General features: G+C 35.8%; 1 protein-coding gene across 1 annotated transcript in view; it reads left to right on the forward strand.

The window, feature by feature from the left end:
- Positions 1-13082, forward strand: part of CBR4 (carbonyl reductase 4) — a 23537-nt gene that overhangs the window by 4867 nt on the left and 5588 nt on the right. The window contains exons 4-5 of the mRNA XM_006754270.2: positions 900-1034; positions 12091-12116. Coding sequence (XP_006754333.1) covers positions 900-1034; positions 12091-12116 — 161 coding nt within the window. The remainder of the gene's footprint in view (positions 1-899; positions 1035-12090; positions 12117-13082) is intronic.

Genomic DNA, 13082 nt, shown 5'->3' on the forward strand with positions numbered 1-13082 from the left:
CCAAATGCACCTTGCTCTGTCCATCTTCATTTCCTCTGTCTGCTCTCTTTTCTCTTTCTGTACTTCACATTCTCATCATTTGTTATTAAGATGCAGTGTAGATAAGCATTTTAATATTGGACTTGTTGATTATAATATGAAAAGTATTTGGAATGTTTTCTAAAATAAAATTACTTCAAATATTTTGTGAGGTTCTTGCTTAATTTTATATGATAAGTACAGGTCACTCAGTGGTGCAGAAAATTACTTCCCCACTTAAGTTTTGTATGAATTTATTTGCATACAGTTGATATTTGAATTATAAATTATTCTTTCATATTCATATAAATGAGGCCATCTAAGAATCTTTAGTAGGCAATGTGAGTTATAATACATCACTGAAAGTAACTAATTGCAATTTTATCAAAAGTTTGTAATCGAAGTTTTCTTAGATGGACAGTAATTCAAATTTAGTGAGATTTATCTTCAGATGAACTTTTTTTTTAGGTGGGAATGAATGCTTTCTTATGTCTGTGTTGTAGAATCATGAAATTAATGAGCCATTATCTGACTTTTTCTAGTTTTAATCCTCTTCCTACTGGAAGCTGCTGTAAATACTGTAAAATTTTTATTATGTCTGACTTATTCAGAGATAGAAGTGGGTTTCTTTCATTTAATGGATCAGTTCTCAAACCCCACTTGGCATTTGAGGTTTCAAATATGAATCTTTCAAATCCTGTTTCCTGTGTATCTGGAGCAGATTCAGACTCTTACCACCCAAGTGACAATGGCCAGAATTCCTAATTTTAGCAAAGGACAAAGCAAAATGATTTGTACCTTTTTTTTCCTTAGTATAAATTATCTCCATAGTTAACAACCCCGCTGAATTGGTTTGAATTTGCCTTTTGTTTTCTTTCTAGGAAGTATTATTGGTTTAAAAGGCAATGCTGGTCAGTCTGTGTACAGTGCTACTAAAGGAGGATTGGTTGGATTTTCACGTGCCCTTGCTAAAGAAGTAGCAAGAAAGAAAATTAGAGTGAATGTGGTTGCTCCAGGTCAGTGAAAACTTTTTTCTTTTTAGACATAATTGATATATGTTTATGACTTTATACAATAATTGCAGAGATTGTAAGTACATCAGCATCATTAGGCACTTCTCAGCATATTGGTGCAGGAGCGTGGAATCTGCATTGTCACTAGACACTTGAGTAGCGACATGCAGGAGGACCCTCCTGCGTCCTGACAGGCCACACTGCCAGGCTGTGCACCAGGCTTAAGGAGGAGGCCAACAGGAATTCCCGATTGTTTTTTTTGCATAAACCATGCTGCATTTTTTTTTTTTTTTTACCGAAAGCTTATTCCCAAGTTAAAATTACGAGATAAATGTCTCATTTAAAAAGCAGTTATAAATTAAGAATGTAACAATTTCAGGTGTGTGTATGTGGAACACAATACATCTTTATATTTAAAATATCAGAATAGCTCTGTAATACAATATGCTTCTAATGACAGTACAATCCAGAGGAAATAATGCTGCATAGGTGATATTGTTTGCACATTTCACAAAACAGCCATGTACACTGACTGATCTCATTACTCCAGAAAGTCAGTATTTGTACAGATAAAGAGTTGCTAGAGGTCATATAATGCTTCTTTTCCAAATAGACAAGATCCCTTTCACTGGACTTCATTGTACCTCAGAGAGCTACCCAAGATTCCTGTTAGAAATTGAACACAAAGAAAAATTAGAAGGAAAAAAAAGAGATTTACACAGACTCAGGAGGAAGAAAGATCTTTTTTTAAAGTCACTCTCTGAAGTAATAAGATTTTAAAGTGATTTTGGCAGCAGTTGCCTGTTGAATGACCCAGTGGAAGCTCATTGTGTAATGTCATGGGGAGGAAGGTGGTAGTGCGTCGTCACAGAAAGGAGAACACTTGGACTCTGGCACCAACAAGTTCTATTCCATGTGCAGGAGGAACTGAGATTTGTGGCCAAAAGTGAAGATGGACAGAGAGGTGGCTGTTTACTGAATTTTCAAAATAGTAGAAGTCACGGTGGGGAACTTGCAATAGAGCTGCCTTCCTTCAGGGAACCCATCAGGAACACTTGTGTTCTTGTTAATCATGAAAGAAAACCCAAGCCAATAGAGAGGCAATTCACCTGTAAGGCAGAGCAAGTGTGAAATCAGAGCCCCTTTAAGAAGTCAAGAGGAACCTTTTTGTGCACCTGCTCCTTTTATATGCTAACTTTGGGTATTCCACATTACTTGAAAATATTGTTGGAGTAAATGGGACACAAAGCCAATGAACTTGGTCTGTTAGTAATTGGTAATTGAAAAATATTAAAACTTAATGACCAGGATTATAGTTTAGGTTGCTATAGGCTAAAGAAACTATTATTTAATTTTTTATTTATAGAGAAGGGAGCCATTAATTGGCCCATTAATTGGTACTCATAGATTGACATCTGGGTAGAATAATTATAAAATGATTGTGAAAAGAATCAAATAATGAACTGGTGACTAGAAAAAATTCCTTGTACCTTATATTATCTTTAAAATCTTTACTTTTAAATTTTACTTATGGGAAAATGTGAGGTGGAAAGGACCTTGTAGCTCATTTATTCCAGTCATTTTTACTGGTTAGAAGTCTGGGACCTAGGAGAGAGTGATTAGCTGAAGGTTTATGTCAGGACTGTTACTAAAAGCTTAATCTTTTCATTCCCAGCTAAGGTAAGCTTAAAAGTAATGGCCCCGTAGATTTCCTTTGTATCATTAGAAGTTTCTTAGGTTTTTTTTTGTCGTTTTGCTAATATGGTCTGGTAAACCATCTGGAATTATTCAATTTTGTAACTTTTACCTTTATATTACTTCCCTTTTTTTAATATATATTACTTCCCTTTTGCCAAGTTACTAGTTGATAAAATTTCCTGGGGTAGTTAAGAGGATAATAAAAATGTGCTACAACTTGAATCTACCAGTATCACTCATTAGATGGTGTGATAGAAATTTTGGTTAGGTATTTACTTGACTTTTGAAGTAAATGAGTGTTTTCATGTACCCCTGTCAGTTAGCCATGGAATTTTGTGCTAGCTTACTGTAGGTATTTAAGAATTGATTACCTATATTAAGAAAATACATTTGTTTCATTTATTGGTTGTTTGTAAGAAAGAATAAGTGGAAGTAGTGGCTTCAGTTTGGACACTAGAGTTGTTGTTTTATTTGGCCCTGATCCTGTAGGTATTTAAGAATTGATTACCTATATTAAGAAAATACATTTGTTTCATTTATTGGTTGTTTGTAAGAAAGAATAAGTGGAAGTAGTGGCTTCAGTTTGGACACTAGAGTTGGTGTTTTATTTGGCACTGATGTTGAACCAACAGAGATCAGGGAATGGTCAAATGTTGATAGCCCTTTTGCTGTAGAATGTCCCTGCATCCCAATGCATTGTTTTGTCACAGAGACTGGATAAATTCAAGCATTGCAAATCCATGAACATTCGATAGACTGTGGTTTAGATACAGTACATCCACTAAAATAACAAAGGATAATCCAAAAGCTGCCCTGCCAGCTTGGCACCGCTTTCTGTTTGTGTGCGCTTTGTACAGCCTGATTGGTTTCAGTGTTAGCCTCGTTCCTGTGGAGAATCGATCATTTGTGGTTTGGAGCTGCATGTGTGTCCTTCCTTCTCTTTTGGAGATTGCAGTGGTGTGGGTAATGAAGAGTTAATTCTACATCATTGTGATTTAAAAGCTGATAGTTTAAGGGCAGTGTAAGTGTTCTTAACGCATAATAAATCATTCAGCAGGCTTACGTATGGGAGTGTCTCCTATATGCAAGGGCTGTGTTAGGTTCCAAAATTACAAAAATGAATAAGATACTCTGTCACAGGAGCTAAGCACAGTGGGAAAGACAGACATATAAACAAATAACTACAGTGGCATGTGATGCATATAAAGATACATGTATGATGCTATGGAAACGCTGAAGAATGAATGCTTAATTCTGTTCATGTGAATTAGTTGTCAAGGCAACAGGCGAAATAGTGGGAATGCAGTTTGTATACAAAGGGAAGTTTTATGAGTGTTATGGAAGTGCACTTGTATGTATAACCGTTTCTAAAGATCTTTCCAGTGCAATTTATACTACACAAAAAAACCTGTTTCTAAAATTGTGGCTGTTCAATATTGGCTATATATCTTTAGTAGGTTTCATAGTAGGAACATGCTTCATTGGTCAGAAGCAAAGTATAAGTTGAAATAGTACAATTAAATTGATTCTATCATAAATTGATTCTATGGATTATTTCTTTTTTTTAATATATATTTTATTGATTTTTTACAGAGAGGAAAGGAGAGAGATAGAGAGTTAGAAACATCGATGAGAGAGAAACATGAGAGAGAAACATTGATCAGCTGCCCCCCGCGCACCCCACACCGGGGATGCGCCCGCAACCAAGGCACATGCCCCCGACCGGAATCGAACCCTGGACCCCTCAGTTCGCAGGCTGACGCTCTATCCACTGAGCCAAACCGGTCCTGGCGATTATTTCTTAACTTTATTTTCAATAATAATTTTAATGATATTCTTTACCAGATCTCTTAATAGACCTGACAGATATCAAGAACAAATATGTTTCTTTTTATGTCAGTTTTCCTGGTCACCTTCAAATGGAGTTTCCAATTAATGAACATAATTTAAAAAGTAACTCATAACAGGAAAAGCAACAGAAAAAGGAAAATAATAAATTAGGCTGTCATTTGCTGCTTAATATCGTCATTATTATTGTCATTATTATTTTTTTAATTCTCACCCAAGGATATGTATTTATTGATTTTAGAAATGGGATAAGGATGAAAAGAAGGAAGGTGAAGGGGAGGGAGCGAGGGGGGTGGGGAGAGAGAGAGAGAGAAGAGAGAGAGAGAGAGAGAGAGAGAAACATTGATGTGAGAGAAGACCAGTGATCGGGTGCCTCTCATATGTACCTCCACCAGGATCAAATGCACAATCTGGGTATGTGCCCTGACTGTGAATGGAACTGCAACTCTGGTGTATGGCACAGTGCTCCAACCAATTGAATCACCTACTTAGGGCTATTGATTTTTTGCAAGATCAGGTAGTTGCTAAGCTTTGTTATTACTTTAAATATAAAATTAATTACTCATCATAGTTAAATCTTACTGGTTAGAAAATATAGAATATGAGAAACAGTATTTGATAAATGGAAGCTATAATGGATACCTTGCTTTAGAGATGTGTTTTCCGTAGATAATACAAACATGGTACAAAATTCAAAAGTACAAAAAGACCTAGAAGGAGAAGTGAGTCTTTGCTCCTCTGTTCATCTAGTTCCTTTCCTCCAAAGCAACACTCTGTTCACTAGTTTCTTCTGTTTTTCATATAACAAGCCAATAAAGTGAGTATGTGTATCTTTTTTTAAAAGAAAACACAAATTATGTCATACTGTTCACAATGTTCTTTACCTTTATTTATAGACCAGTGCATCTTGGAGTTGATTCCCTATGATTCCATATAGCGCTGCATCACTTTTTTAATAATAGCTTTATGGAAATATAATTCACATAATATACAGTGCGCCCATTTAAAGTGTATGATTTAGTGGTATTAGTATAGTCACATAATTGTTCTGTTACCACCATAATACATTTTGGAACATTCTCATCATCCCTAAAGAAACCCTGTAGCCATTAGCATTTACTCTCCATTTCTCTACAATGTCCCCAGATTCTGGCAGCCACTAATCTTTCTATTTCTATAGATTTCCCTATTCTGGACAATTTATGTAAATGAAATCATATAACTTATAGTCTTTTGTGACTGCTGCGTCACTTTTAATGGCTAGCTGAAAGACAATTTCTATTTTACGGGTGTACTGTAATTTATTTAACCTCTTGCCTCTTGATGTGCATTTAGGTTGTGTCTGATCTTTTGCCATTACAACTAATAATGCAGTGAGAATACTTGTACATACTTTATTTTGCACATGTGCGAGTATATGAGTGTAATCCTGGGAATGAAATGGCCAAGGCTCACAGGGTATATGCATTTTAAATGTTGACAAATGATATAGCATTGCATTTATTTGTTAGGATACCTTAAGAATTTTGCCCTTTCCCATTTTTTTGTTTTTGTTTGTTTGTTTTGTTTTTAAGTTCAAGAGCTTTTATGTTAACTACCTGGAGAAAGTCTTGTGGACAAATACTTGGCGTAAACTTGGCAGCTACTCAAGACAAAATATTACTGTAGGTACTCTTATGAGCTCTTTGGTGTGGAGTTGATTTTTACACAGCTTCCTTATACATCTTTATAAACATAATCTTAAGACATACAGATTTGTTCTGGTTAAAATCTTGGTCTAGTTTTTGTCAAGCCTTTTTTCTTCTACCTTAAAGAAGTGTCTAAGATTAATTTTTTCTAGGTCCTAGAGATTGGACTTCTGAGCTGGTAGAAATATCTAGTAGTCACATCCCATAATTGTTAATACTGGTGATCGTCTAATATGCTGGTATCTTATTTAAACATAAAGTCTCTGCTGTATACCAAAATGTTCAAAGCTAAAATAGTGACCAAGTAATATGAAAATTAGATGCTATTTATACTATATAGCTAGCCAGGAATAGATAAAGGAAATACATTTTCTTTAGAATTTGTCACATATAAATTCTCATTGGATAAAAAGCACACACCACCCTTGCTTTTATGAGGAGTGTCCCTGTTCCTAAAGAGTTCATTTATAATAATAAATGGGTAATATGCTAATTAGACTGGACATCATTCTGGATGTCCTTCCTGACGAAGCCGGAGCCAGAGGGAAGCCAGCCTGGGTCCCTGGTGCCTGTGGGCAGCAAGAAGGAAGCAACCTGGTCCTGGGTGCCTGAGGGCAGCCGGAGGAGGGAAGTAGCCCGTGTCCTGGGTGCTTGCCAGTGGCCGGAGGGAAGCCCGGGTCCTGGGTGCCAGAGGGAAGCCGATGCTGGCAACCGGGGGAAGGAAGGCCTACTCTTGCACGAATTTCGTGCATCGGGCCTCTAGTATTTTATAAAAAGCAATAATGTGTATGTCATCATTTACCGAATTAAAGTAGCAGTATCCTTGTTCTATGTTGGTTGAGTGCATGTCATTTCAGTTAACTGTAGCTTTGTAGCCAGCTGGAAACCTCTAACTGTGCAACAAGTGATCAGTAATAACACCATCAGTTGGATTGTGAGTGGTACCTACTGGTAGTTCATAATTTTTATAGCCCAGCTTGAAAGGCATGTAAATACGTATGTAAACTGAGGAATAGAGACAATTTCTGGAACATTACAAGTAAAGTGAAAGTTTGTGGGGCTAAGGAGAGAAAGCACAAACTGAAAAGCATTAGGAACATAGGTGTGGAGCGTGTAAGAGCTACTAATATCTCTGCTCAGGTCTTTTACGGAATCCAAAGACTGTTTATATGCAGTGCCCTGTCAATATAGGCATCGATGAGGATTAGGTGGTTCATGTGCTACAGCATAAAATGACATTGAAATTTGTTAGAGCTGAAGTAGTTTATCGTCAGAGACTAGCTGCACATTTTTATTTGATTTATGATATTTTGGGGAACGATATATGAGTTTATAAAGCTGGAGATAGATTTTTAGGGCAGTAAAATGATTGTGTATGATACTGTAATGGTGGATACATGACATTATGCATTTGTCAAAACAGAATGTACAACCGAAAGGATGAATCCTAATGTGAACTATGGACTTGGCTTGATAATACTATATCCATATTATTTCTTCAAGTGTACATACTAAGGCAGGATGTCAGGGAAAACCAGATGTTGGGGCGAGGTATGATAAGGAAGTATGTGGGAATTATTTCTACGTTGTGCTCTATTTTCTAATAAACGTAAGCTGGTCTAAAAAATATAAGTCTGTTAGAAAAAGTTGCAGATAATTGGGTCCTTGGACATGTTCTTGCTGTCCATGTTAAGCATCATAATCAAAGAGGAAAAGCCATTATTGGTAAATTCATCCCTTTCCTTTCAACTTGGCCTCTGACAACTACTTTATTTTAGGCTTTAGTGTAGAGTTCAGTGATGGCTGGCTGCTGCCCCACAAGATTTGTCATTCCAAGTACAGGTTTGGATAGAGGCACTCCTATCTTCCAAGCTTGAGTAGTGGAGGGAGAATCTTCCCGTGAGGCATGTGCCTGAACAACGGGATCCTAGATCTGGACTTGTAATCATTGCTGGACTCAGAGGGCACCTCTCTCCCTCATTTACAAATCTAATCTAACATGGACACAGACCATTGCCGCGCTGAATCCAGGCTGAACTGCTGAGCAAGATCGTATTAAAAGCTTTGAGATATTAACCTTCATCTATTCCATATATCTGGCTTACTTGGTTGTTATTGGAGGATCACAGTCTGTTCTCGCAGCACACATCTCTATGTGGCAGAGGCCACTCCATCTCCCTGAGATAGTCCTTGAACTTGTCTCACTGCCTAATCTTCCCTCCGATGCAAGGTTTGCGCTCCCATATCTCTTGCCCTGTTCTAGATCTGCCCCCTTTTTGGGGTGAAAACACCTTCAAATAGCTTAGTCTTTATCTCTAAAAGGATAAACACATCAGCTCTACAATCTACCCAGAAGCAGGGCAAATCAGTCTCTTTTAGCAGAATAAGGAAAAAACCCAGATAAGCATGTTGAATTGGGATATTCTAACCTCCACACAGCTACCAGTGTAAGAACTGAGGGTCCTTTTAAGAGGTGCTCACCTTCCTAAACTTCAAGTAAGAAAACCATGGGGACCATTCTTGGGATCCATTTCTCATTTTTCAGTTGTAGTTTTGTAGAGCTAAAAGAAATCTCACTAATCTATGATTCAGAAACAGCCACATAGTTTTAGGGAGTGCATGACTTTCCTCAGGTCCTAACTTTCTTTGATAGTGCTAGCAGAGTAGGGAACAGAATCTAGTTTAATGTCCTAATCTAGCAGCCTTTTTACCACAAAATGCTGCCCTGAGAAAAAGTCACCAGAGCCAATGAGAAGTTGCGACTAATATTTGTTAATCATAGTTGCAAGGTCTCTCAGTAAAACAATTTTTACTCTAGTTTATTGATTTTTTTAAAGATGGAAATACATCATGGATTGTTCGTTTGTTTGCTTTGTTTTTGCTGAGAGTTTGATAGTAAAGTTTGAAAGTAAGTGGGGAAACATTTTATGCCAACTTTGCTAGAATTCAGAATGACCTTAGAATAAAGGATAATTGTGTCATGAACTCTTTAGGAATAAATAAGCTTTAAATATTACACTTATACTTTTAATTCATTCAACTATCTTAATATGTGAGGTTAATTTTTCTTTCTAATACTCTCTTGGAAGTATCTTTGAAAGTAAGTGTGTTCAAGGCCATTGAACTTTGGCTGTCAAGGAGCCCCAGGATCATTCTTCTTGAGATGGTTGTTTTGCCTTTTGATGATTGACTCCTCACTGTAGGTGCTTCATTTACAGTTCACTTAAAATTATGCCAAGACTGGTTATACAGTTTTATCATTATCTGTGTCAGCTGCTTCTTTTATTCTTGCATCCTTCTAGCCATCTCATTGGCTAGAAGGGAGAGGAAGGGGAATTGAGGGAAATGTTGCTATTTTTTAAAATAAATGTGGTAAGATTTTATGGTAGGAGATTTATTTCATAATGTAATCTCTCAGTAAAACATAAAAATATAATTTTTTTTCTGTTATTCCAGGCCCTCATTTTAGATAATCTAAAGTTAGTACTGTGCATCTTTTTTCAATAACTATTTACAAAAACTATTATATAGGTGTTATAGACATTTAGGAAGTTCAGTTAAGTACAAAGAAGGAAAAAATAACCATTATCTGTAATTTTAGTATCTAATGTTAATCACTGTTAATATTCACAGTTCCTTTTTTAGTCAGCAGTATAAGTATTTTTTGGTTTTTAAAAAATTTATATATTTTGTGAGGTAAAATTGACATATTACATTACTTTCAGGTGTATAGCATAACGATTCTGTATTTGTATATATTGTGAAATGGTCACCACTCTGTCTAGTTAACATATGTCCCCATACATAGTTACATTTTTTTCTTGTGATAAGGATTTTTAATGTCTACTTTGTTAACCACATTCAAATATACAGTAGAGTATTAACTATAGTCACCACATTTATTATTTATAACTGGAAGCTTGTACCTTCTAATAATAGTATGATTGAGTTTATTTATAACCTACTTTTTAAATATACAAATGTTTTCTCTTATATTAAGTATCTTTCTATAGAAACATTTTAATGCCTGCACATTGCTCTATTGTGTGGATGTACCATGACTTCTATAGCTAATTTCTTATTGAAACACATTCAGCTTATTTCCAGTTTTTTTTCCTAATAAAGCTGTCATTGTCATAGGTTTCATGACAGAAAAAAATCTATGACTATTTCTTTTTTTTTAATTTTCTTTTTTTTCTTTATTGATTAAAGCAGTGGTTCTCAACTTTCCTAAAGCCGCGACCCTTTAACACAGTTCCTCATGTTGTGGTGACCCCCAACCATAAAATTATTTTCATTGCTACTTCATAACTGTAATTTTGCTACTGTTATGAATCGTAATGTAAATATCTGATATGCAGAATGTATTTAGGCGACCCCTGTGTAAGGGTCATTCGACCCCCAAAGGGGTCTCGACCCACAGGTTGAGAACCGCTGGATTAAGGTATTATGTATGTGTCTATGATTATTTCTCTCAAGACTTCTAAGCAAATGTTTAGATATTTATAAATGAAAACTTAAGGCAAAGAAAAATTAAATAATTACATAGTAGTGCATAATAAACCTGTGGCTTCATTCTAACTCTTAATCCAGTGCTTAGTTCACTTTTAATGGTATTTTAAATGGCAGTATATTTAAATTGATCTATAGTTTTAGATAGAAATTATTTTTAACATAAGTCAATTTGGAAACTATTTTTGAGACAGCACATTTAACTTTCACTTCACATGTCATGTCTAACTCTTAATCCATTTATTATCACCTTAAACATTTTTATATTTTTTAAATAATTGTTCATTTTATGAGGAGTACTTACTTGCTTTCTTTTTTTAAGCTTAAATTATTGGATAGTGAATACTGATTAAGTATTTTATTGATAATATGTGTTTGTGTGTCTCAGACTAATCACAAGATTTTATTAATAAATTTATAATCCTGGCATATGTTTATAATGTGAGTCATTTAGAATTAGTTGCTTAATATATTGCATAGTACTTTATATTGTAGAACATTATACCTTAAAACATGTTCTCTGCAAACTTTATTGCACACTCCAATGCCATGATCATTTTTTAAAAAAAATATATTTTATTGATTTTTTATAGAGAGTTAGAAACATCGATGAGAGAGAAACATCGATCAGTTGCCTCTTGCACACCTGCTACTGGGGATGTGCCCGCAACCAAGGTACATGCCCTTGGCCGGAATCGAACCTGGGACCTTTCAGTCCGTAGGCTGACGCTCTATCCACTGAGCCAAGCTGGTTAGGGCGACATGTTAAATTTTTAATTTTCTCTGTATACTTCTGTCAGAATTGGATATGACCCTAAGATTTTTTGTTATATGAATACTGGAAATACTGTTCTTTCTAATCATCAGCTGTCCTAGTTATAGCAAACGGAACTAATTTTGTCATAGTGCCAAATTGGTTCCTGTGATTAATCCATTCTGTAGCACTTTATGTATACCTCTATAAGGATATTCCTTACATTATAATTAGGGGTTCAAGTGACTATTTCCTTCTTAAACTTTAGGTTCCCCAAGGAATATAATTTTTATTCATGTTTATATGTACCCACTTATATTGTGCTATGAATTGGGCCAAATATTTGGGAATCAAAGATTTTAGTGTTCAAGAAATGTTCATTAATAAGTCAAATACAAATGTAGACTTGATTACTTGATTGCTAGCAAAATTCTGTTGTATTTCCTAAACAGGTTTATTAGTAATACAATATTTTTCTGGAGCAAATTTATTTTTATTTGAGATTCAGCAACTGTCTTAGTATCTACTCTTTTCTACTAAATAAACATTTCTCTTTTAGGATTTGTTCATACAGATATGACGAAAGTGATATATGAGTTTATAAAGCTGCAGATAGATTTTTAGGGCAGTAAAACGATTGTGTATGATACTGTAATGGTGGATACATGGCATTATGCATTTGTCAAAACAGAATGTACAACCCAAAGGATGAATCCTAATGTGAACTGTGGACTTGGCTTGATAATACTATATCCATATTGTTTCTTCAAGTGTACATACGAAGGCAGGATGTCAGGGAAAACCAGATGTTGGGGCGAGGTATGATAAGGAAGTATGTGGGAATTATTTCTACGTTGTGCTCTATTTTCTAATAAACGTAAGCTGGTCTAAAAAATATAAGTCTGTTAGAAAAAGTTGCAGATAATTGGGTCCTTGGACATGTTCTTGCTGTCCATGTTAAGCATCATAATCAAAGAGGAAAAGCCATTATTGGTAAATTCATCCCTTTCCTTTCAACTTGGCCTCTGACAACTACTTTATTTTAGGCTTTAGTGTAGAGTTCAGTGATGGCTGGCTGCTGCCCCACAAGATTTGTCATTCCAAGTACAGGTTTGGATAGAGGCACTCCTATCTTCCAAGCTTGAGTAGTGGAGGGAGAATCTTCCCGTGAGGCATGTGCCTGAACAACGGGATCCTAGATCTGGACTTGTAATCATTGCTGGACTCAGAGGGCACCTCTCTCCCTCATTTACAAATCTAATCTAACATGGACACAGACCATTGCCGCGCTGAATCCAGGCTGAACTGCTGAGCAAGATCGTATTAAAAGCTTTGAGATATTAACCTTCATCTATTCCATATATCTGGCTTACTTGGTTGTTATTGGAGGATCACAGTCTGTTCTCGCAGCAAGAGGGCACCTCTCCCTCATTTACAAATCTAGTCTGACATGGACACAGACCATTGCCGCGCTGAATCCAGGCTGAACTGCTGAGCAAGATCGTATTAAAAGCTTTGAGATATTAACCTTCATCTATTCCACATATCTCT

Source organism: Myotis davidii, unplaced genomic scaffold (assembly GCF_000327345.1).
Source record: "Myotis davidii unplaced genomic scaffold, ASM32734v1 scaffold392, whole genome shotgun sequence".
NCBI lineage: Eukaryota > Metazoa > Chordata > Mammalia > Chiroptera > Vespertilionidae > Myotis > Myotis davidii.